The 27,390-nt window shown below is 39.4% G+C and overlaps 1 protein-coding gene across 4 annotated transcripts in view; it reads right to left on the bottom strand.

The window, feature by feature from the left end:
* gpat2 (glycerol-3-phosphate acyltransferase 2, mitochondrial) overlaps positions 1-27,390 on the bottom strand; it is a 180,209-nt gene that overhangs the window by 17,738 nt on the left and 135,081 nt on the right. For 3 of the 4 annotated variants that reach the window (XM_041786461.1, XM_041786460.1, XM_041786463.1), the window contains 9 exons: positions 26,971-27,070; positions 24,083-24,262; positions 19,636-19,734; positions 17,441-17,523; positions 10,589-10,704; positions 10,390-10,460; positions 9,969-10,129; positions 9,710-9,813; positions 969-1,153 (listed from right to left, as the gene is read on the bottom strand). In XM_041786461.1, the coding sequence (XP_041642395.1) occupies positions 969-1,153; positions 9,710-9,813; positions 9,969-10,129; positions 10,390-10,460; positions 10,589-10,704; positions 17,441-17,523; positions 19,636-19,734; positions 24,083-24,262; positions 26,971-27,070 (1,099 nt within the window). The remainder of the gene's footprint in view (positions 1-968; positions 1,154-9,709; positions 9,814-9,968; positions 10,130-10,389; positions 10,461-10,588; positions 10,705-17,440; positions 17,524-19,635; positions 19,735-24,082; positions 24,263-26,970; positions 27,071-27,390) is intronic. The other variant, XM_041786462.1, reaches the window with a different exon arrangement.

The raw sequence follows: 27,390 nt of genomic DNA on the forward strand, positions 1-27,390 counted from the left end.
ATGAGTTTCCAAAGTCCTACAAAGCATTACATAAATTCACAGGTTCATAAATGATGCACGGTACTCAATATCACAGAATGAAAAGCATTCAATACCTTCACAGTGATATACTCATACCTATACACCTAGCACCCACATATATATGACAGCTACAGGGTGTTTTGTTGAGTGAGCAGACTAAAGCTGCCATAGACAACCCATTTCCAGGCCAGGATCTCAATCCATGACCAGATGACAGGATAGTAAAGATGGGTTCAGGGAGTGTGTGAGGTCATCTATAGTGCATGCTCTGTGTCTAATGGTTTCCTGTTGAGGTGTGAGGGGTGGGGGGGTTGAGGATCTCTGCACCAGGAGAGAGCTAGCATGTTCCCGGTGAAGACAGTGGACATGGTGAAGAAACAGGAGCAACCAGAGAGGAGAGTGATTCTACTTTCGCAGCATAGCCGCAGTGTTTTGAGTCAGAGGACAAGACAGAAAAAAGGTATAAAAGAGAAAAAGGGAGAGGGATTTGGTAAGCTGAATGATGAAGCAAGGTTAGAGGCACAAACAGCTTCGTCCCATCACATATCTGAGCAGACAGCTGACGGAGAACATGAGGTGTGTGGTGAAGATGCAGCAGAGATCAGAGGAGGAGAAAGAGAGAGGGCTGGCAGGAGGGTGAGAAACTAATGCAAACAGAAGAGACAAGAAAGAGCAGCAGCCGAAATAAAAGGTAGGCAAACAGAGAGAGGAATAGTATTTCTGGCTCTGATATGGACCCCTTGAAGTCAGCCCAGTGGAGCACGTTCACAAACACAGAGACACACAAACACACGCACACAATCTAAAACCTTTCTCTGCCAGAGATAGAGGCAGCAGAGCAGGATGAATGGCTGTTCAGCTCCATTAAACATCCATTGAACGAGCCACACTTTGTGGATGGTGTGTGTGTGTGTGTGTGTGTGTGTGTGATATAAATTGAAACTCACTGGCATAACGCCTGGAGGAAGGAGATGGCAGAGCTGCAGGGCTCTCTCTGTCAGCTCAGACTGGCAGAGCGCCACATCGAACTCCATGTCACCTTTCACCTCGTCTCCGTCCACGCCGCTGCTCCTCACCCTGCTGCTGACGCCGCTGCGGGCAACCTCACACAGCATAGCCGACACCGCGCACGCTAGGTTGAAAAACACTTAAACACTTTAGTTCACGTTGAAAATAAACACTTAAAAATTTCAGATGGTGAACTTTCCGAGGAAATGGGCGTTTGGTATTATCTTACATAAACAGATTTTGTTTAATGTGTTAGCAAAACATCTCAAAACAGAAACTAAACACAGTCAGTTGATGGATCAGCTGAGGGGATTTGATGATAAATAGAATCCAGGGTTTTGCCATTTACACAAGTTTTTATCTCTTTATTTATACTTTTCATCCCTATTATCCTGCTTTCATGTGTTGGTGGGAAAGTCTTAATATCAAGATAGTTCATGTCCTTAAACAGCCTCCTCAAGCCTAGAAGTGCATTAATAATCTTTCTTGAAGCTACTGAGGACTAAAGTGTTTTTTTATCACATTGTGCAAAAATTTACTGAATTATCTCAAAATAATATATCCTCACATGTGCTTTACAATTAGCATGTACAGTGCTTAAAAAATTTATTAGACCACCTGTCATAAAAACGAGAAAACATAAATATTTTAGAAATCTTTCAAAAACTTGTTTAAAACTAAAAATGTTATTGTTATTCATTTGGCAAATAACAAACTGAAACAACTAAATAGTCCTTTTTCACACATTATAACCAAAAAACTTCATATTTTGTATGGCCTCCTTTGGCCTTGATAACAGCTTGCATTCTTGCTGGCATTGTTTTTACGTATTTTTCCACAGTCTCTTTTGTTATCGAGTTCCAAATAGTTTCTAGCTGTTCCCACAGACTTGCTTTAGATGAAACTTTTGTGGGATCAATCTTTGAATCTACTAAATCCCAAATTTGTTCAATAGGATTAAAATCTGGACTTTGACTTGGCCAGTCCATCAGTTCCAGTACTCCAGATTCCTTTTTCTTGGTCAAATAGTCTCTGCACAGCTTTGAAGTATGCTTGGGGTCCAGTGAGGTTCATTTGGTCCACTAGTAACTTATTCTACTTAATTTGTTTAACAGACCAGAGTGTTTTCTTTTTTACATGACGGTTTCGACTGCTCACTTGCAGTCTTCCTCAGAGTGGTCACGTGATGTTGCTGTGACATGTCTTGTCAGCTGATTTATACAGGTTTTTGGTGCTGTCTTCCTACCAGTAGGGGCAGGACGACAGCACCATCTGCAGTCTGACCTCTTCAGGACAGCATCCCAGGTGTGTGAGAGCAAAAAAGCCCCCTCGCAGAAAAAGTGCAGAGGGCAATGAAAAAACACAATATAAACACACCAGTAAAACCATATAAAAAACGTCCACCCAAAACATAGAATAGAACCGGCATACAAATGTAACGTCATTTATGAAATACCCTGCATGTCTTGCAATAACACATATGTTGGTGAAACAGGAAGGGCATTCAGAACACGAAAAAAGGAACACAGATCAGAATGTGAAAAGGAAACCGCAAGAGCATGCACACGAGCAACAAAATACAAAGCAGAACAAGAACAACTCAAATCTGCCATTTCCGACCAATGCAAAAGAGAAAAACACATCATGGACTGGGATGGAGCAAACATCATTGGGACAGAGGACAACAAACACAGTCGCTGGTTAAAAGAAACAATAGAAATACGGAAGCGTGCCCACAGGACTATCAACCGGGACGAGGGGGCTTTTTTGCTCTCACACACCTGGGATGCTGTCCTGAAGAGGTCAGACTGCAGATGGCGCTGTCGTCCTGCCCCTACTGGTAAGAAGACAGCGCCAAAAACCTGTATAAATTAGCTGACGAGACACGTCACAGCAACATTACGTGACCACTCTAAGGAAGACTGCAAGTGAGCAGTCGAAACTGTCAGGTAAAAAAAGAAAACATTCTGGTCTGTTAAAAGAATTAAGTAGAATATGCTTGGGGTCATTGTCTTGGTGGTATATAAACCCACGACCTATCAGATTCAGTCCAGAAGGGATTCCATGATGCACTAAGATGTTGTGGTAGACGTTCTTGTTTATGATACCGTCGATTTTCACTCATTTACCCACGCCGTATCCACAAATGGAACCCTATACCATAATGGAATCTCCACAGTGTTTCACTATGAGAGCAATGCACCTGGCATCAAAACATTCTCCAGCTTTTCTGTGGACATAAACACGATGATGCTGACCCAAGAGTTCAAACTTGGACTCGTTTGTCCAGAGTACCTTCTTCCAGTCATCAACGGTCCAGTGTTCGTGCTCCCTGGCAAATCTGAGGCATTTCTGGATGTTTGCAGGCCTCAATAATGACTTCTTAGCAGCTATTCTTCCCTTTAAGCCTTGCTCCGTCAGTCATCTGATTATGGTCATTCTGGAGACTTTCTCAGACTCTGATTTAGAAGCATTCATCTCTGCCTGAAGATCAGCAGTGATCTTCCTTCTGTCTCTAGTACTTAAAATCTTGAGGTGTCTGACATCTGCTTCAGTTAACTTTGGTTTCCTGCCTCTTCCTTGGTGCATTTTGTAAGTATCAGTCTCGGCAATTGACTCCAAAGTGTTATGATCTGAGTTTATAGTGCCTTTACTCTTGTTTTTCTTTTCTCTAGAAAGTTTCTGTTGTGCCTTGGTTTTCTCCCCAGCAGTGCAGGCTGTGGCTGAGGGGGCGTGGCTGACCTACTTTCTGGCAGTGCAGCAGGGCACACCTGATGTCACTCTTCAATCACTCACCTCCTCCAAAAAGACCGGCTCAACCTCCAGCACTCTGCCAAATAATTCCGTCTTGTTTGGTAGTGCAAGTTCAGATTCTCCAAGTGAAAGCTTTTTTGTAGAATTTGTGAACTTTGGATCTATTCTGATAACCTTTTCTTTGTGTTTTCTAGATCGGTGCCTTGCTGCCTCAGTTTGCCGTGGGCTTCAGTTTGATGGTCAGCCAGCCTTCAGCAGCCACAGCCTGCAGGGGTATTCTTAGTTTGTGTTTATTTTTGTGTCTCCTTTGAGACAACAAACAGAACTTTTTGAACTGCCTTTTTGTCTCCTGCCTTCTTGGTCCAGCTAACACTCAGGCCGTAACAGAAAGCATACTTGACCACACTGTGAGAACACTTTATGTCTTTCCCTATTTGTCTCAGAGACCATCCAGCATCATGAAGTGCTTTAATGCGGACTCTTTCATTTTCACTGAGCTCTCCACGTTTTACCATTTTGAACAGGAATGAGGACTTTCAAACTGAATTCACCTTTTTATACCCAAATTTGAGCCGGCTCACTGGGCTTCTCTGAGAAGTCAGAAATTAATCAAGCATAACATTCAACCACTAAAACTTATTTTTCTGTTCAGGACTGCAAGTAAATAACTATAATTTGACATATTAATCAAGAAATATTAATGTGCTTTACTATTTTTTCAGTTTTTTTGTAAATCAGTAAATTTGAAAATTCATGGATAACAATAATAATTATATCTTAGCATTAAAAATATCATTTTGGTTAAAGAGCTTCTACATATTGGTGTATTAACCTTTGCAGAAACATAAAAAAAAGATTTTGGTAATTACCAATGCTGTTAATTTAGGTCAGCTGTGGCATTAACCTTACTCGGGGTGGTGGTCTAATAAATTTATTAAGCACTGTATATATTGTCATTTTGTACATATGTATGTGCATTTTATGCATGCTGTAATCAGGTCAACAAACTCAGTAACCATGTTTTCTCATCTTAAAAAACTTGTCAGAAAGCTTTCCTGATTTTTAGTGCTGTCAAATGATAAATAATCACAGGCTTTTTGATTAAAAAAACAATAATTTACATATATCAACATTGCTTTAGAGCTAGACTTTCTATATGTATATTATTTAATTTATATTTTCTATATTTTAATTGGACTCCATTTGTCAACTCTTCAAGTGTTAATACACAAACTATCTCATTCCAGTGTTTCCCATGCATTGACAGTACTTTGGTGGGCCGCCTAGGTATATTTAAAGCCAACTAAGTTTATTTGCTGACAGTTATTTACATTAAAAAGCATTTATAATCACTTTCTGCAAATGTGAAAGAGACATCAAATAGTCCACTGATTTTGTAAATCGAGGTGAGATGTCTCATGTTATAAGTTAAGCTTCATATGATGTTTCAAAATTTTATGCAGTTTCTTGCTGTTGATACCATCCTGTTCTTCTGCACTTGTGGATGTTTTTGTGATACGCTACCTCACCAATAATAAGCCTTTACACATGCACCAAATCTGCTATGATTACTGAATACTGAGTGAGACATTTCTGACAGTGAGTGATGCTATTTGAGCATCTTTATACAACACACTGTTGCTGAATATTGTCCGAGTAGAAAGAAACAATCAAAAATACAGATAGAGGCAGAGTGGGCAACCATCTCCACTGCCCACAGTGCCATTCTGTGGGAAACTCAGTTCTCTTACACCTGCCCTCCCAGTTGCATTTACAGATTATCATTTGTGGCTTTTGTGCCTTTAATTGAGAGAAAGGATAGTGGATGGAGTCAAAAAGTCAGAGAGAATAATGTGGGAAAGGAGCCAGAAGTTGGATTTGATCTCAAACCGCCTGCTTCAAGGACTATAGACTCTGCACATGGGGTGCACAAACTACTGTCCACTGCCTCCACCTGTCAATGCATTTGGAGTTTATTTTGTAGTCTGGAAGTTCCTCAGCACATCTCTGTATCCAAGTTTGTGTGTGCTTTTGGTTCTCTTCAGGGCATGTGTGGACCCATCTCTCATCATCTACACAGCAAGGAGGGATTGAGCAGACTTAATAAACAGCAGTGGGTGGTATTTTTCTCTCAGCTTTAATGAAAAAATAAACTTGGGATCCTTTTTTTGTTCTTATGCATCTCTACTAAAAGAAAGCCATGATGCTATAATGAATCATACAGGGAAAGAAACAAACTATAGATCAAAAATAAGTCAATGTATTTACTTGTACCTCCATGAAAAAGGCCAAATATATGGCTACAGTATCCATTGCTTCACAACAGTCTGCCTGTGAGAGTAGAATTTAGGAACACAGTAAACACTGTTTTTTTTTATTTTGAAGAGAAAAAGAATTAGCCAAAACTTGAAGAGGATTTGGAACCTTGGCTTTCTTACATTAGATGATTACCATAATCATAATGCATAATAATTTTCATATGCAGTATGCTATTTCCAACCCTATCGGCAAATTGAATGATATTGAGGGAAAGAAAAATACTCATTGGCAATTTTCTGTCTCACTTCCTGCAGCATTTGCATTTGGCAGAGTCTCGGGAAATCATGGCTAAGATAATTAAAATTGCAAATCAAAATTGCTGATCTGTTACAGAAGATTAATTCTGGTCTTCTGCATACAAGTCTGATAAAAAACAAGGCCATCAACCATCCTAGCCCCTAACACTCATACTTTATGGCTGGTTAAATTCAGGGGACCTCCTTTCTGCAATATTATGTAGGCATGGGTTATAAACTGTGAGGTGCAAAATAATCCCATGTAGATTTGTTTTTGGAAATATCACTACAGCGCTGTTAGAACATCACAACACCTGCTGAGAACAGCCACACTAATGTGCTCCTATTATTGTCTAATAAAAGAGTAAATATGCAGTAAATGGCTAGCCGGGGCTTTATCTGCATTGAGGTTTTTAAATGTTTTATGTGTTGTCACTCGGGTAAATTGTAGCCTGTATCTCTGTGATCCTGCATTTGAGTATGTAGCTCTAAAGACGCTGCATGCTAGGAATGCTTAATATGTTGCATATGATGCCAATGACAATGGTAATATTATCAGCCTTATTTGGCTAGGAGTATTAGCTTCTCTTCATGACAAGAGACAAGCAGCTAATTGAAGCTGGCTACATTCCCCTCAGAGACACAAGAGGCAACTGTGAAGTCTGCCTACGACATGGTTATTGCAAATTTGCATCAGCTACAAACAGCATGATAATTGCTTTAATTCTGTTTCCAGCACAACATTCTGTCTAGATCTGTCTCAGTCAAATTACACTGACTAAATCAACTTGCAACCAAGTGTTTACAATGCACACAAAGTAATTATTTGAGGCATCGTCTCTCACACTTAGAAACTCAAAATAAAAACAATCTTCCAAAGTGAATTTTGATATCAGCCAGTACATATTTAGGCACTCTCAGAGGGATATGTGTCTCTAAGATTGTTTTTGAAGTTCACTCCTGTAGTGAGATGCATGTGATAGAAACTAGCCTCACCACACTTCGAATGGGTATGAAGAAGTTTTAAAGTGGGCTTTTTCGCTTTAAGCCCTCCTTGGGATGTTTTTTTTATATCCAACTAAGAAAGCATGGCTTTGTATATTAAAATCCTGGTATGCTGCTTGTCAGTGATTACGATATGACCTTTTCATCTAACTCTCAGCTGTGACTGCAATTAGTTGTTGAATGAAATGGCAAACTGCAGCATGCAGCACAGCAAGGAGAAAGGGATCAGAGGTTTGTGCTCCTGTGAAATGTGCATATTTTGTATTTTTGAGTTGAGAAAAAAGGTTGAAGTTGATAAAAAAGCTTTTTATGAGAAAAGGACCATTTAAGAAACCAAGGCATTGTGATGGACTATCTCCACTGACCTTCATCTTTATCAAGCGTATCCCCTGAGGCAAAAGAAGCAAATCTAGATGCCTTGGCATTATGCTTTAACCATGCAATAGATAAGTACACTGTAAAATTTTCCTTGTTTTCATTCACCTTGCTCTTATTTTGTATTTGGTGAACTTTTCAGTCATTCTATCAGTGCAAAGACTACTGGCCTATTTCCACAGCCTGCATTTTCAGCACTGGCAGCATGTATTTCAAAAACAAAACAAATGTAGTCCAGTATTCTGAGCAGAAAGCTGTTGTCACCACACTTCAATCACTCTCAGTTGAAACTGTTTAATTTTTGAAACAGAGCTGTACCTGCCAATTTAACTTCTCCCACAAGGGGTGGGAATTCTGATGATGGTGGAAGAGATACAGATCTGACTTGTCTTTATTTGTCTTTTTTTAAGGGTAAAGTTTACAGGCCTACAGCTTCTGCTCATGTCTGGATGGCACTGGTCTATTTTAAAACAATGTTACAGATTCTGCAGACGAAAGCAGGAGTCATGTTTTTGTAATGTAGCAACAAGGATGCTGGTAAGAAGCACTCAGAAAATGAGGTTATAGGCACTGCCGGGGCTAAAAACGCTGGCTGTGGACATAGGCCCTGATTCCACTAAACTGGTTGTGTGGAAATGACACAAAAAACCTCATCTTTAAGAGCAGTTTGGGGGGTAAATGCAAGCACTCCCACTGATATTCTGTTGTCTGATGTCCATGGATGGTTCACTTGTTACAAAAGCAGCACATTATTTCAATCTCTTCACCAAACACAATGCTACATGCGACCCAGTTCTTTCTGTCTCACTGGCTCTCTGGTTTCTCTCCTCCTGACTGCAATTTGCACTCCAGGAGGAAAAGGGGTCTTTAGGCTCAATTGCAATATACTCCTTGCCCCCTACATTTTGTGGATTTACATCCAGAGGTAGGGTGCCCCGATTCTTGCTGGGGGGTGGGGGGGTGGTGGGGTTGGGGGGGGTAGGGTAGGGTGAAGTGCTAGGGCTAACTGCCCTTCAACAGAGATTTTTCTAGAGGGACACTCCAAATCCAGAATGTAACATGAATCACTGGCAAGGTCTGTTTTTGACAACAATTTAATATTATAATTGAATGTCCTCTAAGAGTATAGTGGTCCTTTAGGTTGAGAACAAGCATTTAAAAGCAATTGCTTGTAGTAGAACGGGCATATGTAAATAGTGTCAGTGACTACTAATGATAAATCAGGAGCTTGAATGGTCATCCTATCTTGTAGGGGAAGATTTCACCACTTTCCCCCCCCTTCGGTTAATTTCTTCTTGTCGGTTAGCTTTTAAGGGAGAGTGATGAGTTCAGCAGTCCATTTCATGGTTGGCTTGGCACCTTCTTATCTTTTGCTCTTTTTGCTGGGGTTTCAAGCCACCTTTGGTTTCTGGAGTTTCTATTTTTTCCATTTATTAACATTGATCAGTTTTTGGGGTTAACGCGTGGATTTTCTATCATTTCTATGTGGTGCCCTTTTTTATATGTTGGTAGTTTACCTTTGTTGAGCCTCAGTTTAATCTGAATTTCTTTTCAGGAGGCCATAACACACATGAAAATTACTTGAAATTCAGAGCATAATAACATACAGTATGTGAAAAAACAGAGACTGCAAACAGCATAAAAGCTGCACTGCCAAAGCTGACCTTTGCTCACATCACTTGTCTTTATGTTTGTTTGTTTTTTTTTTGGTCTCTTTATGTTTGGGGGGGGGGGTCGGCTACAGACCCTGACACTGCTGGAAGCCTGGCATGACTGAAACCCTCAGAATATTAAGTACTTAAACTTTAAAAATGTCACGTCTCAAACTGGATTTTCTATACTGGCATGCCAGCAGTTGGAGCTTCAGCCAAGGCCTCCTACGAGAAATAAAGTTCCTCCAGTACAAGGGGTCTGAAAATGATATTTAGGCTTAAATGTTAAATGGAAAAAAATGACAGCTTCACAAACTACAAGCATTAAAAGTCACTCACCACCAACAGCTTCTAAAATAAAGGTCTGTGTGACAATCTGGGCCTGGACGGTGAGGTGAAGTGTGGCAGAAAGAGAGGGACGGGGCACAATGAAAGGATCTTTTCTACAAGGAGAGGAGAGAGACATGGATGAAAAAACAGAAAAGGCAGTAATGGAAGTTTCAATAAAAGGGAAATTGGATTTTTGATAAGCAGCAGAGTTTTGCTGCATAGGGCTTATCTGTGTTTTTTGTTTTTCTTTTGACAGACAGAAACCAACCTAGACGGCACTGCAGCGATGATGACATGAGGGGTGAGCAGCGAGAGGGCGTAGAGGACAACCACGACTAAACTCCCCCTGAATCCGACATCTTTGTTCCTGAACAAGAGCTCCTCCGTGAGCCAAACCACATCACGACACAGCTGAGATACACTCGCACCCTGCAGAGAAGCAGGACAGAGAAGCTGCATTCCTGATTCAGATGTAAGCATTACCCATCTGGTGACATCAGTGAGAAACTGCTGGGTATGACTCAGAAAATCCCTGTCAGCCTCTAATAACCAAGCACGAAAACCAATTCTGTTTATGAGCCTCTTGGACTATTGATGGATCCTAAGAGGCCCAGGGACAGATTTTAACACTAAAAGCACTGAGGGGGGAAATTTTTCAGACAAAACAAATGCCAGGATGATGGATGTACCTTGCTGTGTTTGTAAAGCAAAAGACTGGCCACCAGACTTGTGGACATCACAGCCATGCAGGAAGTGGCAGCTAGAATTAAGTAAACACAAACACAACACAAATACAAACAGTGTAGAGATAGCTGAGCAATTTGCATACAATTATCACATATAAAGATTTCAATTTGCTTCAGCAGGGGAACATAATCCTGGACCTACAGAAGATGAGGTGGAGGATGATGGCAATGCTGAGGTCTCTCTGTGGATGAGCTGGCTCTTGGAGTTCAGAAGGCAAGAGCCACAACATCTTTCTCCGTCCGAACACACACTCAGTTCTTCAGAAACAAAGTGAGATGAGAAAACATGGTTAAACTCAAAAGTATACTTCATTTTAGTTCATTTCTGGTTAGTTTTACTTGTGTTGGTTATATTCTTTAGGGTATTTATCCTGATACCAGGTTCCATTTTTGTTGGGCATTTGCATAGCCATTCCAAGCTGATGTGTATCTGTAATCGCTGGTGTAAACAGACTGCTGTTACTACATAGGGTATGTCTTGTAAACTGATAGTGTTTGAAGGGCTTTACAGTGGTGTAGTCAGCATGATTGTGAATCACAGCACAGGTTATTTACTGCATGTGTTTGAGAAAGCAGAAAGCAGAGTGTTCAGCCCAAAGCACAATGATGCCGCAACATCACATCGAGTCAGTGCCACTCCTAGCACACAACAGAAACAGTGCGTCATAGTTCAAACATGCCACCAGCCACTGCTTGGCCAAGTGCTTGATAACAGAAGTGAGAGCCTGCCCGTTGATCACCCCACCGCTTCACTGGGTAAGTGACAAAACAAAACAAAACAAAACAAAACAAAACAAAACAAAAAGAGCAGTGGTATTTCTACTTATTCTACAACTTGAATGAAAAATGGAGCTAAACTTCTTCTTCTGTGCACTCAAACAGAGCTGCTACTCTGCAGCCGAGATGTAGAAAGCAGCTGTTTTCTCAGGAAAACACTTTGCCAGACGTGACCAGCCGTGCTGGGAATAGTGCATTGGTGTAAAGTCCTGGTTTCCCACCTGGGGTAGGGGACCCCTTTAGGGTCATTTAAACTATCTAAAATCATGATAAAACACATGAATATTTCATACAAATGTCTTTTGGCCATAACAACTGTATGGTTGGTTATTTTATTTGGCTTTAAATAATGAAAACAATTCTAAGTGATGTGTATTTTTGACAGCAATAAGTCACTTTTTTTCATGTGGGTCATGGGGGGCCACTGTTCTTCTCAGATATGTGAAGGCGGGGCTCAGTGAAAAAATGTAGGCAAACCACTGGTGAAAAGTGCTACGCCGCACAACAGCCGGGTAGCCACCAGTGTGGATTTGGTAACTGGAAATAATGGGGCTGATTGTTTGGATGCTTGTTGGACAGTGCCTGTGTTTTTGGGCTTCAGGCACACGTCATTCAGTGGAGATATAAAATATGACATGAAGCCAAGCTAAGCTGATGTGGATGCATTTCTGTAACAAGTACATTTCTATTAAAACCCATGCACTCCTGGAAGTCCTTTCTTGTGCCCAAGTATGCAAACTATCTTCTCTAAAAAAAAAAAAAAAAAAAGGCTTTTATAAAGATACCTTCTGATTGTTTGTGCATTAGTTTTGTGATTGTGAAAGTATCAGAAAGATGTGGTGAAGCAAAATGGGGAAAAGAGGCACAGTCTTAAGAGTCTGGGCCACTGTGGTGAAGACTGAGCCAAGATCTACCAGCACAATTACCAGTGGACCCCAGGAGGCTATTCAATGAATGGTCAGTCTATGATTTTGAGGTGGATGGATGGAGTGTGTGAACTTGTCTCTGTCAATGGATTTAAGCTGCACTTCAGCCATCGCATTTTACATGAGAAAATATATTCATGAATTTTGAGATTTTTCTGTCACTGTTAGTAGTCTCACAGTTTCCTGTCTGCTCTCTTTGAACAACATCATGTCTGTGCAAATTGTTGCTGTTGTAAACAGAGTATCCTGCTTTGCATTCAAAGGGACATAATGGTCATAAATGGGTTTGTAGCAGCAATTTGTGTTTATCAATTAAGAAACTCATAGTCAAACTGATCACTGTGACACGGGGCTAGTGGATCTCACGCAGGATCAAAAAATGCTTATGTACAAGCAAAAAAAAAAGTGGTTTCAGTTGTGTTTTCAACAAGTTTTCCCACAGACAATATGTTGTTTTCCTGGTGCAACGTACAAGCCTTATGCCCTTCTGGTCAAAAAAAAATTCATGTTACCTGGTGCCTGCCCATAAATTACATGTCACTCTGTGCCAAAACTACATATTCTATCAAAATAGAAGCATAATTAAATACTCAAATAATCTAAACAATAATAGTAGCAATGTCAAACATAATCCTTAGTATATCCTAAAAACAAAGCAGTAGCAAATAGATAAATCAAAGTAAAATTATATATCACACGAAACAATGTGAATAGTTGAAACAGGGTAAATAAGGCCTTTTTCATACTTATTGGTATCATAAAAAAAGTTTACATCACAGAAAGCTTTCAAGAAAAACTGAGATACAATCTCTGTATGTTTAGAATCTACTTACAGACAAAAAATGCATTTCATTACTGGTTCTAGACATTAATTAATTACAAGCAGGTGAACATGACAAAAAAAATGTTTAACCTTTCAAAAGGAGTCTTTTTAACATTTTAAACCACAAAATTCTCCCCAAACTACATTTACTTTCCACGCCTGGCCTCATCTTTTACTTCTACAGTCAGCTGCCTGTTTGAATCCTAATATTTCTAAGAGAGCCATGCTATGAAGGATTTGACAAAAATAAGGGACTTCAGCCTTTGAGAAACACATTGAGCATTTTCTGACAGCCTATCAGTTTTAAATATTGCTTGCAGTACTGGAACATGAGGGAGCTGCCAGAGAGAGCTGGTACATGGAGAGCTGCAGGTGACAAACTGCATTGTTCTACCATAACTCATCAGTAACAGGTAATAGTCAAGTTGCCTGCTGTTTTGCAAAGACGACTCATGTCTGCTTTGCATTTAATCAGATTACAATTTCTGAAGGAACGCTAGGCAAATTATTGAATACATTTTCTAGTGGAATAAAAGTTGCTTTATCTACACAGTACTTCTAATGTCTCCGGGATTATGACCTAAAATTAGAATGAAGTCTAATAAGTAGGAGAAAAGATCCACTGTTGGTATTATGTAATAACAGTGTGCTAAGGGATGATTGCATTCATTGTCAAAAGAGTTGCATAACAAATCATGTGAAATCTGGGATTACTGAATTATTATTTGCTTCTTTTGGAAATACATCAATGGCTTCATTTAATTAAATTACATGGATTTTTTTTCAGAAATGACTCCAATTACATAAATTGTACAGGAAATTGAAAGTAGAGAGTAGATGAAAAGCAGTTTGCAATAGTCTCTTGTTTGCCCTATGAGGTCAGTTGATGACTTAAATTATTTCTGGGAATCAAGAATGGGGGGATAATTACACACACATCACTTAAGATGCCCATGAGGGTATATAATGGACTCAATTACTCAAACCCAGGGTTGTAAGGTAGCTTATCTGACTCTTTGGGGCAGTTTTGAGTGTATTTGTTATGGCTTTGCATGTGCTATGTTTTCATACAGTTAGAAAATGTCAAATGATTGTGTTAGTCTGACTAAAACTGAGTTTTTAAATGCATGTAAACATGTTGATCTCACTGAAATTATACTAAATTTAATTTCTCAACGACAGGTTAGCACACAATGCAGTTGGACAGTGATTTACTTGTTGATAAAACCAGACTGGACTAGGTGTTCTGCGCATGCTCCAGTTTTCAGATCCAGTTTGATAAAAATTTGAACACAAATTAAACACACTGACTATGGTAATGGTAAAAAGACTTCAGCTTTTATAGCGTTTTTTTTTCTTGTCGTTTAACTACTCAGAACACTTTAACACAGCAGGTCACACCTATCCATTCACACCCTTTCACCTCATTCACAACACTTTCACACACTGATGGCAGAGGTTGCTACAGACAGTTGACCATCAGTATTAGCTAATCTCATTCAAATGATCCATACTTATTTACATACCACTGATAAAGCAGTGGGAACAAATTGGAGTTAAGTAAAGGACGAATTGAGATGTGACGGCAGAAGCTGGAGATCGGACCTACAACCCCTCTAATTGCGACATAACCGACTCTACCTACTGAGCCACAGCCACCCTGAAAAAGTGACATCAAACCAGACTTTCTTATACAACTACTCTTATACAACAGAGTTATAAAATTGAATAAAAAAACAAGTGTAATGTTTCATGGTCTATGGCCAGGCTATTTAATTGGAGGCCCTGGGGAAAAACCAGGCCCCCAAGTCCTTTTTTTGTGGCCCCTTAAATATACATTATGTATGATTTCTGTAATGAAACATCTGCATTAATTTAAAAATTTACCATTTTAAAACATGACACAACCCGCCCCACACACACACACACACACACCCACACACACACACACACACACACACACACCGGCACACACTCACCATTTACAGGGAGTTAAGACCAGACCTGCTCAGTGACGCCCACTTTCACAGCCTAATTCCTATTTTGAATTGAGAAATTGGTTCAATAAAAACATAAACTCATAAGGAATACTTACCAAACAAAAAAAATCAACATCGGTTTTCATAGATACATTTCTCATAATGAGGGAGAATTGATCTGAAAAAGGCACTTCCGGTTTTTTGTTCAAGGTGATGCTAGTGTGCATACGCACCGTGGGACTGTATGCAGTAGTGATTTCTGTTTAGTGAATACACCTTAAGGTGTGACCAGAGGGACCACTCGCAGAAACTGATGGAACCATGAATTCTGCTAACCTTGCAAAGCAGATGGATTTACCTGTTTCCGTGTTTTTTTACTGGCAAATTCATCTTGCAAAGCTCCCATTTGAACTGTTTGGGCCCGGTTAAAAAGTGACAGGACCAATCGGAGTCGAGGGGCAGTACCTTCGGGCAAGGCAGAGTCGTGACTTATGCAAGCACCAAGAAGGGGCCGGTGCAATTATGGCAGAAGACATTAGCGTGGATGCTGCCAAAGCGCCAGTGTTATAAGAACTTGATGACATCTCTCCGTTAAAAGAAGAACAAAGAGCAGCATTAAGGTGTTTTCTTTTCAAAAACGACAAAAGTCGTGTACTGACATGTCTACAGTCGCAATGGTTCACGTTAGGCAGCTCTCTATGGAATTAGCGGCGCACCTTGGTTTGGGACTACAATCTCACGTGTTTTGCTGCCCTGATTGGATCGTAAAGATGTGACAGACAGACCATTTATCCAATCACCATCTGAGTTTTTTTTTCAAAGGCTCTGCCCTTTCCCAAACACCGTCTATGGAAGATTTATCCATCTGGCGTGTCAGGTTAGAATTCTGCTCCCTACCAGAAAATCCTGACGGAGAATGTCAAGCCAGTTCATGACCTCAAGATCAAGCACACTTGCAACAGGATAGGGATCTCAAACACACTGGCAAGTCCACTTCTGAATGGACTATAAAAACAAAATGAAGGTTTTTAGAGTGGCCTAGTTAAAGTCTGGACTTAAATCTGATTGTGGTGCTGTGGCATGACCTCAAACAGGCTGTTCATGCTGGAAAACCCTCCAATGTCGAAAAACTCCAATGTTGCTGAATTTAAACAATTCTGCCAAGAAGACTGGGCCAAAATCCCTCCACAGTGATGTAAACGATTCACTGCTTGTTATCACAAATTCTTGCCTGCAGTTGTTTCTGCAAAGGGAAGCACAAGCAGTGGTTAGGTTAAGGCAACAATGACTTTTTCATATAGGCCCAGGTAGGTTATGGTGGCTTTTTTCCTTTCATAATTTGTGGTCAATCACAATCCTAAGGAATATGGTCTTGAAAAATCTTTATTTAAAGACAATTTACTGGCATCAAACCAAACTTTGAAACTTCTAAGCTCCCATTCTGGACCACACAATAGTTCCTCTAAATTCTTACCAGAGAAATATTTGTATCACCTACAAATATCACATTTTTTAAAAAGCAGTTAACGTGCAGTTACCATTGATATGAAGTATAAACAGTTTTAGCCCAATTACTGATCCCTGGGGTACTCCACAGGTAATCTTCTAATTCATGACACAGTATCATTCATTTGCACACACAATTTTAAAAACTGATGGAAACTTTTGACAGCAAAGTATCTTTATTTTTTTATTTTGTGGGAGTCTTGGTTCAGCTTATCTTAGACACATATGGGGAGAAGGAAGTGTCAGAGAAAACAGGTAATATCTATCTCCAATAACACAAAGACATTGCTCATCTCAGAGGATAACTACTGACCTTTAGAATATGTGCAGCTCTAAATAGTTCCACTGTGTATGTGAAAACTTTTAATTGCCATAGCAGAGGCCCTCTTTAATCAAGTTTTCATACATGGTAACAAAAGACGAGGTTTTAAAATTGTAACTACAGCAGGGGGTGACAGAGCGCAGAAACATGGCGAGGACATGATGTTAAGTAGTGGAGCATGTTAATGACGTGCACAAAGAACTGAAACTACTCACATGCTGATAACAATCAAATCTAACCATCATGCGCTGCCTCTTTTTATCCATCATTTGCCATCTCTTGTGAGCATGCTGCCTTTTTTCTACACCATCTTCTCTCTCAGAAGAATTAAACACATGAAGAGAGAAACCACTTTGCTCGTCAGAAGCCAAGCAGAGAGGAAGCGAGCATGTTATTTTCTTTCTGTAATCTTTTTTTACTGTGTAATGTTGATGGTAATTGGACCGAGTCTAAGAGGATGAAAACTCTCATCAGCGCTTGCATGGAATCTGTGCCAGCCTCTAGGTTTATAGGAGAGTTTATCTTCAAAGTTTAAGAGAAAGTAACTTTTCAATTTCACAGATGTTAGATTAAACACAATCCAAATACCAGTGTGATTTGTTCGATTACAGTCCTAACGCTTACTTAAGCATTTGTGTATGCTGTCAGGTGGTTTGGTTACCTGTTGTTGAGGATCACAGGCAGCAACAGGTCCTGTAGAGGGAGCCATTCATCAACTGTGCACTTCCCTGACTCACACATCTCCTACACACAAACACAAACACGGATGCACACATTCAGTGTTCCAGGGTCATCAAGTAAAATAGCTGAAGAAAACAAGTCAAAGTTGCATAAAACATTTAATTTAAACTACAACTGCTGCAGCTTTATAACAATCAGCTTCACTAAGAGGCCAGTTATTTAAGTTACACCCAGATTAAAAATAAAAAGGTTCTGTAAGACATTCCTGCAGTTAATGCTACTTCTATGAGGGTTAAGAAGGTAACTGTGCCCAATCGGTTTCAGACAGACATGTGACCTTTTGAAGGCTGCAGTTTTATACTATACTGTACTGTACATATATATATACATTGTCTTTTATATCTAAATATCCAGCTCCTTGATGTGAAACAAATGCTGTCAAATGTAAACTAGGCTGAAAAAATATGATGTTGCATCTACAGTGGACAAGAACGACCGGGCTTCCAAGCTGAATTGCATACAGATTTTTAAATTCATCCTAGTTTTACTAAGATCATCTTTGAGTATTTAATCACTATCAAAAACCATATCAAATATTAGAAACACAATGCCCATCATTCGTGGCTTCCAGTCATGTCAAGTGCGGAGTCCTGGAGGACACTAAAAGGTTATGGGCAATGGAAATCACCACATACTGTAACACTACGTGGTGCTGATGCACCAGGCAGCCTAATTCTCTATCTGTTCTAAAAGATGAATGTTTACATCAACTGACAACCATAGAAAAACAGAGATAATAATTTCAGCTGTGAGTTTTTGTCAAGTTGAACCAATATGCTGCACCTGGGACACTACTGGCTAAAATCAGAAAAGTCTCATCCAAAGCTCTGCCTTAGTGATGTTTACATACTGCTATTTTACAGTAGAGGAGATCCCTTCCCCTTATACTGCTGCCAGGATGAAAGTCTACAAAATGACCGACAGCTTTATGATGTATTTGGGTCAATATTGCTGCTGTTTGGGAAGGGGAAAGAAATTATTCAGCATTCAAGCACAGGTGAGAGCTAATTAGTAGGGCTGAGAAAATATTAAAATTTGTAATGGCAAATCTCAGGACTGTAGAATGGCAAATCGTGATTAATTGTACCCTTTTTATCACATTTAAAATTCCACTATTTTGCATTTAAAATGTTATTATGTCATTTTGAATTTTTCTATTGGCTACTTGGATACAGACCTACTTTTATAGGTAAACTGAAGTGTATAACATAAATAACATTGGAAAAAATAACTTATGGATTGAAAAGGAAATAATTGGACAATAAAAAGTTAAATCTTTGATCACACAATGTCCAGATGATTTTTGCCTTGTCCACTGAGCTGTCTGTGAGTTTTTAGAAATAAATGACAAATGTAGAAGCAGTGGTGGACTTATTTTCCTGACATGGATTAACCAAAGTGTGTTGATAGGGACAATAAAGCATGTGATTAGTAGTGCTTTTAAAAACTTAGTGTATTAAAAGTGGATCGTATTTAATACTGATTAATCTTGACAGCCATACTAAATAGCTACCATAAACTGGTTTGTGTTAAGACTTTTTTTGATAGCAGGATGAGGAGCAGTCTGTTTGGGATTATTGTCTATTGTAACCTAAAGAGACAGCAGAGCGTCTGTTAGCATTTATCAGCTATTTGCCACTCCAAGTTTTTTCTCCAATGAGTTCTGCAGAAGCATAACCCGGGCTATTCTCCTCATGGGTTAGCACATCTAGTTTAACAACAACTTCTTTTAGTAATAAAAATAAAAATGTCTCAAACACACAGTGAGAATATCAAGTTCTCTATAGTGTACAGCTGTAGGAAGCTTTTCTTTCCCAGAGTGTTTGACGTCACAAGAAAGCTATGAATATTATCTTTTAACCATTCAGATTTACTATATTATTGCAGAGTCAAAAGTTCTTATCAAAGATGAAATGAAAATATCATGCAGAATAAACAACTTCTTTTATCACCTTTCAGTCTGGAAAGGAAATGACATGTTTTGGTTGAAGTGCTCATGACTTTCTCTACAATTTGTGATGAGTCACATCTAGAAATTGCTTCAATTTAAGGATTACAAGCCACTTGTGAGAAACGATCAGCAGGTTTATGACATTTTTTCCTTTTTGCCTGCACCTTGAGAGAAAAAGGCTGAGCAAGATGGATCCTTACACCTCCTCCTGGTCTCCTCCAGAGAACAGACCACAGCCACCGGAACATAGACCTTAGGCCAACCTGTGAGGGCAATACACACACAGCACAGAAATGGTTCATGAAACAGTGAGGGATTATGTAGTAATGAGGCCTTGCCTTTTGAAAGGACATCACAGCAACAACAGCACTAATGAGCAGGATCTACGATGCACAGAGAGATAAATAGCCAGTATGAGAGAGTGTATGAGTTGCTAAGGCTAGTGTGCAGTACTACGTGTGTAATCTCTGTGAATGACAGAGCAAAATGATGAGCCAAGGACCTTATGATGGCAATTAACCCAAAGCTACACCCACTCTCCAGAGTTGTCTCAAAGCGCAGATAACTGAGGGCAAGACTAATGGAGACTAATGACCATCAATGTAGCTATGAGAAAAAATTAAAAGCAAAACTCAAATAATGGGCCTACACTTATCAGTAGTCAGTATATAAGATAAAGTGGTGAAACAACACTCTCTAAGTTATACTCCCTAACATAAGTAGTGGCCACATATCTGTATTAAGTTTTAAACAACAGCTCCTAAAATGGTTTGGGGGATGTAAACAAGAAGTACAGTATAAAGCTGCTGTGAATTCCTCTCTACAAGCTTCAGAGCAGGCATGACCAAAACCCTGAACGACTTTTAATTGGGTGATTGGTTGAACACATGAGGCAGTGCAACAACCACCATCTGCTAAACACCTGTAGAAAGACTCTGGGGTTTAGATTTGACAATCCTTTCACAATCTCAAAACTACTGGGTAACCAACAACAAAAACACTGTATCATCTACCGCTCTGTCCATTGTTGCTGTTTTTGAATGTGGCACTGCTATACTAGCTGCAGACTGGCTTAAAAGTACCATATCAAGGACAAGGTTTTTAAAAATATAATATCACATATCAAATACACTTCCCCCTAAAAGTACTCAAACAGTGAGGCCAATTCCTTTATTTTTGCTGTGGATTGAAAACATTTGGGTTTGACATCAAAAGATGAATATGAGACAAGAGATCAACATTTCAGCTTTTATTTCCAGCTAATTAAATTTAATTAGATCTGAAACATAACTTTCATTTGAACCCACCTATTTTCATGTGAGCAAAAGTCTTGGAACATGTGACTAACAGAGGTTTTTTGTTGTGCAGGTGTGTCCAATTACATTGATTATTCAAGAAATAAATAGCGCTAAACGTCTACACTCAGTTTCAGATTTAGTCCGACAGTTTGAAGTATAACCAACATGAAAACCAGAGAGCTGTCTATGGGTGAAAAACAAGCAAATGTAATGCTGAGAGAAGATGTATACAGTCAATCAAAGCCATTGCACAAACATTGGCCATAACCAGTACAATCATTTGGAAAGTTCTAAAGAAGAAAGAAACCACTGGTGTACTCAGTAACAGACATCAAACAGGTAAACCAAGGAATACAGCAACAGTTTATGACAGAAACATTGAGAGAGCTACAAAGAAATACCTTAAAAGAATTGTTAGTGACATCAGCAACAACTTTCAGACAGCAGGAGTGAAGGTATCACTATCTACTCTTCACAGAAGAAGAAGAAAATACAGAGGTAGCCGCTGTACTTTTGTCCATGAAGTCTTCTATGAAGAGTAGATGGTGATACCTCCACTCATTAGCAAGAAGAATAGGTAGGCCAGAATTGCCAAAAGTACGGAGATGACTTTTATGGACTGATGAGACAAAGATGAACCTTTCCCAAAGTGATGCAAAAGCTGAAGTTTGGAAACAGAAAAGATCTGCTCATGATCTCAAACATACAAGTTCATCTGTGAAACAGTGGAGGTAATGTCATGGCTTGGCCTTGCATGGCTTCTTCTGGGACGGCCTCATTAATCTACATTGATGCTGTAACACATGAAGGCAGCAGCAAAATAAACTCAGAAGTCTACAAAAACATTTTGTCTGTCAATTTCAAGAAAGATGCAACCAAACTGATTGGGAGATCTTTCATCATGCAGCAAGATAATGACCCAAAACAGATTGCTCAAACAACAAAGGAGTTCATCAGGGGCAAGAAGTGAAAGGTTTTAGACCAGCCAAGTCAATCTCCAGACTTAAAACCTATAGAGCATGCATTTTACCTGCTAAAGAGGAGACTGAAGGGTGTAACCCCCCAAACAAACAGAAAAAGAAGAACGTAAAAGTTTGGTGATGTCATTGGGTCACAGGCTTGGTGCAGTAATTACAAGTAATGGATTTTCAACTAAATATTAAGTATGATTCATTTTTAACTATTTCAAGCCTACCTGTTTCAATACTTTTGCTCACCTTAAAATTTGGTATTCCATTACAAATAATGCTAATTTCCAGATTCAGATGTAAATTCCTGGATATAAAAGCTGAAGTGTTGACCTCTTGTCTCAAATTCATCTTTTAATGTCAAATCCAAATGTTTTCAGTTGACAGCAAAAATTGAAGAATTGGCCTCACTGTTACAATACTTCTAAAGGGGGGTGTATATTCTGCCTAAATATACTGTTGAATAACTTACTAAACAGGCAAAGTTAAATGCTCTCTGAGTTTGTTGTTTTCAGCTCAGTGTCTACACTGATGGGACAGCTTGATTATGTTTTGCTCAGTGGCTCAAACATAATTTACATATTGTTTTTCAAGTGAACCCTCTCTAGCCGTTAGCACTGCCACAACATAGGGGAAGAGAGACAACGCTGTATGTAGAGGCAGAAACGCGGAGGACCATTCCAAGAGAAGAGACTTTCCAAGAGACTTTCAAATCCAAGATAAGACTTCCCTTGGTCTAAAAAGCTACAAGGAACTGTTTTGGTCTGAAAAACTAATGATTTAGTGCTACATTTACTGGACATCTGTTCTGAAAACTGCATACAATACCTTTGCCACTCATTTCCCATCCTACCTCAACATGACTGCGACAGCTGTGTTAAGGGTTTAAAGTGCCATCAAAAAGTAACTGCCCCCTTTCTGATTCCTGATGTTTTTGCATATTTATCACACTTAAAAGTTTCGGATCATCAAACCAATTTTTATATTTCACAAAGACAACCAAAGTAAATAAAAAATTCGGTGTCTGAATGATTTTTTATTTTTTTTTAATAGAGGAAAAAAATCCAACCTATCTGGCCCTACGTGAAAAAGTAATCCCCCCTTGGTAAATCATGAGGTAAGTGTGATTAACCACAGTTTTTGGAAAGCAGAGGTCAATTTTGTGAAGTAGAGTGGACCAAAATGTCTCCATAGCTATGTGAAAGACTCATCACCAGTTATCGCAAACGCTTGATTTCAGTTATTGCTGCCAAGGGTGGCACAATCAGTTATTAGGTTCAGGGGGCAATTACTTTTTCACACAGGGACAGATAGGTTTAGAAAAAGAGTCTCCATTAAAGCACTTCATGATGCTGGATGGTCTTTAAGACAAATATGACAGGTGGTCTAATAAATTTGTTAAGCACTGTACAATGACTGCTGGTGGGGCAATTAGCTTGGATGTAGCTCTAGCGGCTTCTTTCATCACATCTGGACAGCATTTTTTTGTTAAAACAAGTGCAAAGAGCCACACTGAAAGCTTTTCTTAACAGGGAAGATGTTTTTTGCACTTCTCCTGACTGGCCTGGGCATGAGCTCCACTATTTGAAAACTACGAAACTGACAGCATGGAAAGCTCACATTAATTACTGTAACTTCACATGCCTATTACCTAATTTTGTCTTGTCCCTCTGATTGGCCCATAATGAATGTGGCAGACAGAACGTTTGACAATCACCTTCTGAGAATTGTTTTAAAGACCACAAGCTTTTGGGTGGAGGTTTCCCAGATAAAGGTAAAATATATCCCAGGCAACTGATATATGAAACAGTCTGTGTGGCGTGTCAGGTAGGCAAATGCAAAGTCCAAGAAGCCCCTGAGAAAATACATATTTCTGTGTTGATCTCCCAAGTAGTCAACTCCTCTGAGGCAGACAGGAACTTTTAAGTCTTAAGTATTTGTCAAAATCACTTGTTTATGTGCACTATGGTACCAGTGTGATCCAGTTCTGTTTACTTTTAACACTGAGCAGAACAATGACTTTTTGCGTGAACCGTGACAGCCAAATACCTTATTCCATGAACTCTGTGTCATAACTGCTGCAGCCACCATTGTTCACTGTGCTTCTTAAGCAAAGCACATCAGCAGGCAAAACTAACAAACCTGTTGTTTCTTTGTACCTGTATGCATCTGTCCTTTTGGCCTCTCTGTATTTTTGCCTCCTCCTGTGCCTGCCTGAGGAAGTTAAGTTCACAGTCTGAAAACCTCTGCTCTACACCAAACCTGTTTGCTAGCTCCTCAGGACATTACAGATGGCTCTTATTAAGTTTGTGTGTGCTTCAAAGTGTGTGTTTACATGCAGCCACCTGTACATTTGTCTTAGGCACACAGTCGTAGGAAATGCCCACAGGGACCACAGTGACATCAGGGACGGATCCTTCATTGATGAGCTGTCTGATGTAAGCCAGCCACTGGCCCCCTCGGCCATTCTCTACTGACACACCAACACTTATCGCCTGGCCCTCACGTAGCAGTTCACATAGCAGCTGAGAGAGCAAAGAGAAAAAAGCAGAGTGGAATATGGCAGAGACAAAGTGCTGAAAAGTCTTTGCAATAGGGGAATAATTAGCATAAAACCCATGCCATGTATCTTTAAAATATACATAAGCAATATACAAACCAGACTCTTGGGTGGAATACAAAGTGAAAGATAACAGAGTGTGGAGGAGCAGCAAAGGGAGAAGTCAAAATGCAGGGAGCTGACTGGATAAAGAGCAAAACTAAACAAAGGTCTGTGGGGGCACACTATGACACTTCCCTTCCCCGAAGAATGTTTTTTGTCTTACAGACAAGCAAATTTAATTCTCATTGAACAGCAGCTGGACCGGCATACGGTCAATAAACAGTAACAGTCTATTAACACTGAAATACAACCAATAAGCAAGACTGCTTTCTCATATACAGCCAATATGCTTACTCATATAAATGGTCAATGAAAAAAGAAGTACTCCCTGCATCACTCATAAAACAACCTGTTTATGCTGCACATTGCCTGTAGCCTTATGAATTAATATCAGACTGGGCAGTTTCATAAAGCTGAATTGCACAATATTGATCTTAATCAAGTCAGTAAATCCTTAAAAATGAATTATGTCAAAGACAGCAGAAACAAAGCATGGTGAATACAAGACTGGTATAAATAAATAATGAACCGGTACTGATCACTGATTACAAATCAAGAAAAAAGAAACAGCATCAAGATTTATACAAGAGAAGAGAGAGCGGACAGAAAGCACTGAACAGAAAAAAAGATGCCTTCTTATGAAAATAGAAACCTGCCCAGACCTGCCAACCTCACACAATCACACTAACAACCATTCTTTCGCTTTCTCCGCCCTCTCTTCATTGCTCTGTCACTCCTGCCAACTCAAAAGCTGCAATCTCCGCACCAAAAACTCAAGCCCCTCGGTAATTTTGACAACGAATACTGAGTGGGAAGAGGCAGGGGAAAGAGGGTGAGGGGGGGATAAGACAGGTTGTGCTCTGACTGAGGAGCTGACTGAGATAACACTCCACCATGGAGTGCAGTGAAAAGTGTGAGAGAGGGTATGAATGGTGCTGACAGCAAATACACTAAACAGCCCAATTACAAGAACAGGTATTTCCTGCTTACCCTTCAATTTCCTATAATATCCAGCTATCTATGAAGGCCTTTTTTCTTTTTAAATAAAAAGGCAAATGCATTAGCAACATGTTTACTGACCAACGGGCCAGGGCCTCGTTCCCTTCTACTAGAAAATAGTCCGTCACTGGTTTCAGCTAATGAGGAATTGCTCCATTTATCAGGCTGAACGTGTTTATGCAAAGAGGGTATTTTCATGTTTGGTTACTCTGAGAGAAGGGTACATAACCCAAATTAGCTTTTGACAGTCAGGGAAGAGATATGTGTCAATGTCTGCAAAACAAACTGAATAAAAAAAATTCTGCACCATTAAGGAAAGCTTGGTATGCACGGCATTAACTTAAACATTTAAAGATAAAACAGAAAGTCTTAATCTGGATGCTTGTTTTTTAGAAGACATGGGGACTGCTATCCAGGAATTAAAGGGGTCTTACATATCACCAGGATGTCGTTTCAGTCCCTTTCATCCTAAAATTCAAGACAATGAAAGAATGAATAATGGATGTCCTCTTTGTTCTTTTGTGGGTTGTATTAGCTAGCACTGCTTGCACACAGACAACTGTAAGTTTACTTTCTGCTGGTACACAACTACCTGCCTGGGGCACGTAGTACTAATGACCGAGTGCATAAATGAACATTATTTTTTAGAAGGTTGGCATTTCTGTATCACATCAGGGAATGTTTTGTGATATTCTAACATTATGAAATAGTTGATTTTTGATTTATGTGAGATGTAAACCATAATCAATATTAAAACAAAAAAAGTCATGAAATGTGAATGATGAATCTAGTTTCACTTCTCCCATTAAATCACAGAAAAATACAAACTTTTGCATGATATTCAAGTTTTTTAGTTGCTCCTGTTTGTTGATGTATGAGTGTCTCATTTTTGCTGATGGCATATTTTCACGACTCATTAGTTGGTATATCTGTATTATTTATTGTCCATTTATAGACCTTGGAGGGTTAGGGGTTCAATCCCCAGCTCTTGCATTCAAATGCTGATGGTGTCCTTGGGTAAGACACTTGAGGTGAACAGTCAAATGCCCCCTTGCTGGGTCGGTGGCATGTGAGTGTGCATGGATGCCTATGACTAGAATAAGTTCATACTGAAGGCCACTATACAGTAGCAGCCTTTCCCTTCAGTCCATGAATGTGGAGTGAATGGATGTGAATGGTCGGTGTGACCTGTGGTGTGAAAATTGCTTTGAGTTGTCAGACAATGAGAAAAGCTCTATACAAGTTCAAGTCCATTTACCTTTACGTTGTCTATTACAACCTGTTCTGTTCATGTTAAAGTAGGCTGAATCACTCACAGATAAAACAAATCTATCAACAGACACAAATACAGTAACCTAACCCAGCCTTTCTCCAAGACAGTCCTCAAAGATGTTTGGCCCAGACCACATAATGTCTAATTTCCTGACTCATGTGAGGAGCAAAGCTTTCTTTTTGGGGTTTTCACTGCCAAAGTAAAATTTTAACAAATACCGCAGAACTTGCTCATATGACATCCCCCGGCATTTTGCCACATCCTTCCCTTTTAACTCCATGCAAACCCTTCAGACTTACAGAAGTCATGACAGCTGAGTACACACAGTCTGTCCCAGCCTCCTTTTCAGTCAGTGCAGAAGATGGCAGGAGGACCACACCCACTTTCTGCAGGATAGATCTGGAGGAGTAAACAGTACACTGTATCTGTAAAACAAGTAGCTTAAAAAAGATCCTTTATGTTATAATCTATAGCCATTTAAGTTGCTGTGGTTTAAAGTGATAGATAAAGTGATAAAGTGATAAATTCAGCAACTCATTTTAGCTAAGTGGTATTTGTGAGGGAGGGTTCTGTGTATATTTCATATATATATATATATATATATATATATATATATATATATATATATATATATATATATATATATATACACACACACACACACACACACACTAGGTTCTTGTTGTTTGTAAATGTGTCCGGATTCTTGTGTGGGATTA

The sequence above is a fragment of the Cheilinus undulatus genome, linkage group 5, assembly GCF_018320785.1.
Source record: "Cheilinus undulatus linkage group 5, ASM1832078v1, whole genome shotgun sequence".
Lineage (NCBI taxonomy): Eukaryota > Metazoa > Chordata > Actinopteri > Labriformes > Labridae > Cheilinus > Cheilinus undulatus.